The sequence below is a fragment of the Marmota flaviventris genome, chromosome 5 (assembly GCF_047511675.1).
Source record: "Marmota flaviventris isolate mMarFla1 chromosome 5, mMarFla1.hap1, whole genome shotgun sequence".
In the NCBI taxonomy this organism is placed as follows: domain Eukaryota; kingdom Metazoa; phylum Chordata; class Mammalia; order Rodentia; family Sciuridae; genus Marmota; species Marmota flaviventris.
The window spans coordinates 85,478,525-85,486,378 of record NC_092502.1 but is presented as its reverse complement, the minus strand read 5'-3'; the positions used below and the strand labels follow the sequence as shown (position 1 = coordinate 85,486,378).

General features: G+C 36.6%; 1 protein-coding gene across 1 annotated transcript in view; it reads right to left on the bottom strand.

Annotated features, from left to right (window-relative positions):
* Nucleotides 1-3,656: 3,656 nt before the first annotated feature.
* Chd1 (chromodomain helicase DNA binding protein 1) overlaps nt 3,657-7,854 on the bottom strand; it is a 91,798-nt gene continuing 87,600 nt past the window's right edge. The window contains exon 37 of the mRNA XM_071612382.1: nt 3,657-3,839. Within this exon, the coding sequence (XP_071468483.1) occupies nt 3,782-3,839 (58 nt within the window). The 3' untranslated portion in view covers nt 3,657-3,781. The remainder of the gene's footprint in view (nt 3,840-7,854) is intronic.

The window sequence follows — 7,854 nt, the reverse complement described above, 5'->3', positions numbered from 1 at the left end:
CAGCTTGCAAAGCCTTAAATATTAACTCTAATGATTTCCAGAAAAAGTTTACTAATCCCAGACACAAACTCCAAATACATAACTCAAATGTCCCAGCTGGATATACAAGGAGGAAGAGAGATAAATTGAAAGTACAATATTTTATATATCAGTGTCAATTCACATGCGGCTTGATTCACAGAGGAGCTGTGTAGAAAATATACACCTTGGCCTAACACTCAATGAATTGTGAAAATTATTGACAATGACTTTAACTCTTTTATTTATATCATATGAAGAAATCATGGACCTGTAAGTTATGGGGCTTGTTCATACCACCGTAGTCTGGCTTCTGAAGGGAAAACTGTTTGCACGATAAGGGAGATGAAATTAAAACACTATATCATAACTGTTAGAGTCTGTAAACAAGTCAGGATGGCGCCTGGCATTTTGCAGAGGGAGTGGTTTGTGAAGTAACGCCAGCGAGCCATTAAGTGTGGAGATTCCTTATTGGTTGACTGCTGTATTTAGTTTATGTTAATTAAGATAAGCTGTGTGTAATGTATATATACCCCTCCTGTCCTACAATAAACGGCTCCCACTCCTGCTGTATCAATGTACACAAGTTGTTCGTCACCCCTCGGTTATTTTGCTGCAGCCGGACTGCGGCACATAACATTGAAATTGCCAGTAAAGATCATATTCTTATTTTCATATTGTGTTACTCTAGTGAATCGTAAGAATTTATCACCTTAAGACCAAAATCTCACAAGTTTATATGTTGAAAACAAGATACAAATTTTCCTGAGAAGATAAAATAGTGGCTAAATTGACCACATTCTTGAGCTTTATTTTTCAAGTCTTTGATATTTTGTCATTTTTCAGAGAATGAAATCAGTGATATATTATTATGAAAACTTAAAGCCCCCTTACTACCAAATGTTGAAAGAGAATTTCCAGAAGTATTTCAGAGCGAAAAGAAACCCACAAGTTCAACCTTATATTGTTGCTATTGTTTTACTGTGACAATTCACCTACACAAGCCCAATAAGGTGACAAAAGTCACTTTCAGTGAGCAATCTCTAACTTCCAGGTCCATGTTTAATGCCAACAAGGAAAACTGTTACCAAACAGTTGCTCCCATTCTCAGTGAAGCATAAATATTATTTTCTAATTCATTTGAAATAAAGGTCAAGATCTTAAAAACTGCCTAGATAGGTGACCTCACTGTGCTACCTTCATGAAGACTGCACAGTCAGTTGTTCCTTCCATGGTTTGAAAAATAGATCATTAACATTCTAAGAATCTGCTTCCTGTTTTGAATCCATTCTTTTTTATCTGCCTAAAAATTTTTGGCTGAACTTTTCATAAAAGTAGCCCACAGCCACTGGGATAAACTTGGATAAAATGTTCCAAAAAAGAATAAATGCCTTTTTTGTTAGAAGTAAATGGTGTAAATGTCATGAAGAATATTGGAAATCAAGTGGAACCTGAAGAACAGGTAGGACTTTGATACAGATATAATTTGAGCTCAGAAAATCATACAAGCAGAGGCATAAAAGTGTGATAATCAAGGTAAGTTTGGAAATGGGGAGCAGGTTAGCTCCTGGAAGTGAAAAATTAGTATAAAGAGATGGAAAAAGATTGCAAAAGTAACTGAAAAGGCAATTCTTTTGTTTCCTACAATGATGATTTGTTAAATTCTATTTACTTCATCTTTGAAGCTTTGAGCTTTTTTTTTTTTTCAATTTCATACGTCTACCAAAGAATTATCTAAAAGAATTTCCAAATCAGAAATGTGAGTGCCAGTGAGAACAGTGGTTTGTTATAAATGTAAAGGTCCTATAAATATGGACAAAGAGCAGAAAGTAACAAGTTTTCACAAGCATACTGACAAAACTTTAAAAAGGATATGTCAGTTCCATCCTAAAATTTTAAAGACTCCTCAATTACCAACTAAGTTGGAAGTTGGAAAAAAATATTTTTAGAAATGCACTCTCAAAAAAACCCCAAACTTAATATCTATTCATCCTTTCTCAAAATGTTATTGGAGGATATAACCCCCCCCCCCCAAAAAAAAAAATAACAGGAAAAAAAAAGAAGGAAAATATGGAATCCAGGTGTCAAAGCATCCAACACAGGAGGGAGACTGAAGGAATCACTAATACAAAGTAAAGGAAGATCTGAAGACCAGGCATTTTGAGAAGCAGGCTGCAGGCATACCAATCCCCAGCAGGAAAAGCCAGGCAACTCTGGAAGCAACTTCATAAAGAAGATGAAGTTGGAACACAATGTAATGTATTTGAAAATATTAGCTGGAGATTTACACAATTAGAGGAGAGTATGGGACCAAATTAAGTGAAAAACAAGTCACTCACAAATTCCAAGGACAAGAAGATATTTTCAGGCAAAACGTAGAAAGGGAGAGGGAGAGGGAGAAGGAGAGGAAGTGAAAGGAAGAGGAAAGGGAAGAGAAGAGGAAGAAATTACAGCATACTACACAGCTTAGCAGCAAACAATGTTTACCTAGTTATCATAATGTAAAACCTGAACATTGTTTTATTAAAAGATAAATGGGGCATGGGAAGTCTGTATCAGGGACAGATGAAGATAAAATTGAACTATCTTCACCTTTCATAATGGAGAGTTAATAGTGAATGGCTATAAATTTGAGAAGTAGCAATATGCATATTTTATATAGAAGTATGATGTTATGACTATAAGGATCAGGAGTTAAAAAGGAAAGTAGGTTTGGCTTAGGTGAGGGAGGTGTGGACTATTCTTTTTCATAAAAGTGCTGCTTTTTGCAGGTATCTCTGTCCTTATATTAAGGATATGATTAAGTATATGATTAATTTATATTAAGTATATGATTAATTTCAATAAAAACTAAATAGTATGTTTTAAATTATTAAAATGTAGAATACTGCATCCTACCTATGAAGATGTGAATAAGAATTAGAAGATATGGACTAATAAATACATTGATTTGCAGAAATTTCTTCCTTGATCCTTAAAATAATGTGCTAATTTAGATAAAAATCAGATGTGTTCCATTAATTAAATACAAGGATGAAGACTGGTAGGGCAGAGAACTGAGGACATCACTCACACCTCATCATATAACTTTGAAATCCATGATAGTGGGTATTAGGTTGCAATGATATTTAGATTCTCTAGGATATGGGGGAAAGTTCTAATCGATTTTCTTTTTAAAAGTCAATATTTAAAATATACCAGACATTGTATCTTTTTTTTACAACATGTCTTAATTATGTCCTTAACTTGAATAGTTTTAGATTAAAACTTAAACTATTTGAGCGGATTTGTGATTTTTGAGATTTTTAGGAAGTCTGAAACAAATAGTTTGCAAAACGTGTCTGTGGCCAATTAACAAATGGACTCCTACTGCCCCCTGGTGGTTAATATGGTCAGACACATATGACGTGAAAACGGGATCCTGTGGTCTTTTTGAAGGACGGAACTTTCATTTCCTTTAGTTGCACTAAATAAATTGCAAGTTTTATAAACTCTGAATATAGTGAAAATATTTTGAAAATTAGGATTTGCCAACTCAGTAGACCATAAAAACAATTGTGTGCTTTTAATAATTGTCATATGGGGTGGACCTAGCAAGATTTTTGCTTTCCAGAGACATCCAGACATTCAAAGACAGGATGCACACAGACAGCCCATCCAAGGAAGACAAAGTTGGCCCTTAGGCTCCATGTTCTTTTCACAGTGTCTTCTTGTCTTGCCAAACTCTGTCCGCAGGGACCACATGGCCAAATGCTGTCAGCAACTACAATGTACTTTGTGGAGAAATCGGGCTTAGTGGAATAAGTAGAGAATGGTGAAATCTGAAGGGAAAAGAAAAAAAAAAAAAAAAACCTGATTTGTTCCCAACCATCAGTAGATGTCATCTTAGGAAAATTAACTTCTCTTTGTTCAGTTTCCACAACCATATAATAGTTAAAATTCTAGCTTCACTGGTGCCAAGCAAAACTATAAAGTCATGTAGGTAAGTTGCTCAATAATAATAATTATAATTATTGCTACTTTATACATTTAAAAGATAAATAGGCCTGTGTGGAGGATACAGAATGTAGTCACCAGCATCACTTGTTGGAGTACCTTGGTCATTTATATTCATCCACACATGGCAACGCTATTTCATGTATCTTCCTAAGAGATAATTTTCCTATTCTCTGAGACAAATATCAATTCTTGCCTAAATTTCCAGCTTGACGTTTTCAGCTGACTTGCCATAGGAGTTTTGGATTTGCTAGCCTCCCAATCACATCAGCCAATTTCTTGAAATAAATTACTCTATAATTATATAAGTGTATAAAAGTATATGTATTTTATATATATGTATCTAGATATATAAGTATGTGAGTGTGTGTGTGTGTGTGTGTGTGTGTGTGTGTAGAGAGAGAGAGAGAGAGAGTGATCACATACTGATCACATATATATCTCCTATTGGTTTGTTCCTCTGGAGAACACTAATATAGTCACAGGGACAAACATGGCCTTAAGTGTCTCCTCTATGGTCAGAAAGCAGGTGTAAGAGATGGGCTAAGGGTATAGTGACCCACACAGTATTATGCATATTACCAGAGAATCTCAATCTTACCACTAGTTGTACATGCTCCAGTAGAGATTTGTCAGCAATACTAAGATTAGCATCTTATCATTAATGTAACTAAAATTTCAATCACTTCTATACATAACTTATTTATACTGACATTTTGTAGCTTCAGTAGCTAGAAGTAAATTATGAAAGATTCTGGAACCTCTGCATTCTGGACGTGCTAGAAGAGGTGACAGTTTCAAAAGACTTCCTATACATAAGAAAAGTTCACTGGAGCTGGGCATGATGGAATTATGTCTATAATTCCAGCCACTCGGGAGGTTGAGGCAAGAGGACTCATAAGCTTGAGGTCAGCCTGGATAACTTACAGAGAGAACTTGTCTCCAAAATAAAAAAAATAAAAACAAAAAAAAATGAATGGGCTCAGGATGTAACTTAGTGGTAGAGTACTTGCCTAGCATAGGTAAAGCCCCAGATTCAACAATATTATCAGGTGGGGAAGAAGGGAGGTAGGAAGGGAGGGAAATTCATTGGAATGGTGCAGAGAAGTGAGGGTCAAGGAAAAGAGTAGAAGGGAATCTGACCACAGTGGCTTCAGTGATCCACTAATGAACCTTCACTAGAACACTTTTCTTTCTAGAATAGCAAAAGACATTCTTGAAGGCCATACCAGCATAAGGTATTTATTGACTCAAATGCTAAAATTATTGATAGGTGAGATGCAGAGTTTTCATTTTGTGTTCATGGGGTCTGTTTTCACATCATTAGCACTTAGAGCAAATCATAATAAACTGGAATTCTACTGATCAGAAAATAACTTACACAGAAACTGAGTTGAGGAATAAAGGTTTGAGGACAGAAGATGGTTTGCTAAAAATTAAACAGAGCTCAAGGTGCTTAAAGACAACCAGACAAAAATGCCCAGAGGCTTCTAAATATGGTGCCTTAGAGTGTGGGAGTGGTTACCATTGACAATGATGTGAAAAATCAAATACTGAAACAAAATAAAAATAAAGCCATGAAAGTAGCAGATGGGATTGCAAAGGGACAATGAGTGAAGAGGGGAAAGCAGAAAGAGAGAGCAAGTACATTTTTAAGGATTTCAAACAAAGAGGTCTGATATGAGGAGATAAACAATTCATTGTGATGCAGCAGATGTTATTGTGTCTCAGGAATGTGTTTCCTTTTTATTCTTGCTTGTCCCAGTTTATTCCATTTTGCCCACTTCACTCCGGGAAGGATTGGATACTGTCAACTCCAGGGGTATATTTTAAATGATATAAGCTGATATTTGTGCTCCATTCATATAAGATAAGATAGTTCTCTGTATCTGTGAATTCCATATCCTCATATATGACCAAACATAGATCAAAAATATATGAAAAAAATTTGTGTCTATAGTGAACAAGTACAAATATTTTTCTTGTCATTATTTCACAACTATTTACATAACATTTACATAGTATTAGGTGTCATAAGTAATCTAGAGATGATTTAAAATATATAGGAGGATACACATGGGTTATATGCAAATACTATACTATTTTATCTAAGGGTCTTGAGAAAGATTTTGATATCTGCAGAGACCCTGGAATCAATCCCCCATGGATTCTGAAGGAAAACTATATATGTGTATGTATAATACATATCTGTATATAGTATACATAACTATAGGTGTTTTTAAACACACACACACACAACAACAACAACAACTGGCCAATATATTATGCAGGGAAACCTGCAGTAGGACTTCTGAGAAAATCTTTGATGCTGAAAGGCACATGAGAAATGGAGTTCTCCTTCTGCTGGCTGCTGTTCCTCTTGGAGCTGCAGCAGCCATTTTGTGATGATGCTTCAGTCAACTTTTTTGCTGCTGTGACTAAAAGACTGACCAGAACAGTTGTACAAGAGGTAAAGTTTATCTGTGGGCTCACAGTTTCAGGTCTCAGTTCGTAACAGCTAGCGTCATTCCTCAGGGCTCCAGGGGAGGCAGGAATAACATGGTGGAAGAGTGTGGCAGAAGGAAGCAGCTCACATGATGATCAGGAAGGAGAGGGAGAGGGGGTAGGGGTGGAGAGAGGGGGGAGGGGGAGAAGGAAAGGGAAAGAGAGAGGGAAGGAAGGAAGGAAGGAAGGAGAGAGGGAGAGGGAGAGGGAGGGAGGGAGGGAGGGGAGAGAGAGACAGAGACAGAGAGAGAGAGAGAAAGAGAGAGAGAGAGAGAGGATCTCCACTTGCCATTTACGAATATATACCCCAAAGCCACACCCACAACACCAGACTTCCTCCAGCCACACCCCACCTGCCCACTCAATTAATCCCATCAGGTGACTAGTTCAGATTGTGTTAAGGTTCTCCTAATCCAATCATTTCTTCTCTGAGCCTTCTTGCATGGTCTCACACATGAGATTTACAGGGGACACCTCACATCCAAACCATAACAGATGATGAAGAACATTAGCTCAAGGATGACAGAGTAGAAAGTGGAAGGAATCTGGGTTCTCAATCAGATCACTGTGTTAGTTAACTACTCTAGAAAGAAAGTACTTAAAAATCATGGGAGACAAATTCTTTGCAGTGTTTAAATTAGTTCACTATATGCTTTCTGTTACTTATTTGCAGCCCAAAGTACAAAATACATAAAATGCAGCCAGAGTCTTTATATCAAGAAAAGTAAATAATAGCAATTTTTTCCTGATAGTTCAAGAATAAGTAGAAAAAAAGTCATTGATCTAGGTCCAAGTTGAAAGTGAAAAAAATTTTTTTGAAACCTTCAATTTTATTTAATGCATACTTTCAAGGAATATTCTATAAATAAATGAAAAATATTATATTGATCAAGGTTTAATCAGGAAAAAGAACTATGAGGAGACAGATGACAGGAAGTATGGGAATTAGTTACAGGTTTTGATCTTACCAATTTGAGGAGCTGGTTAAACAGTCGCGGTGAACAGACCCTTTCTAATACTGGAGATTGAGGTCCACATGGCAGAGAGTCGGGAAGGGAAGATGAATGTAAAGTGGGAAAGAGTGAGAACAGTCCCAAGCTGACAAGCACAAGCTGGTGCCCATGAGAAAAGACTGATAAATGTGTCGTTTCCTGTTTCTTCTCACCTTAATGGATTGAGTGTCCTGCAGGAACAAGGGCCCTTCATCCATATGCAACCCTATAAAGCTGGCCAGGAAACATAGACACTGATTCCAGGGGAGGTGGCACAAATGCAATGCTGGTCACCACTCACACAGAAAGTGAACCAGCAGATAAGCAACAAGATATGAAGGTC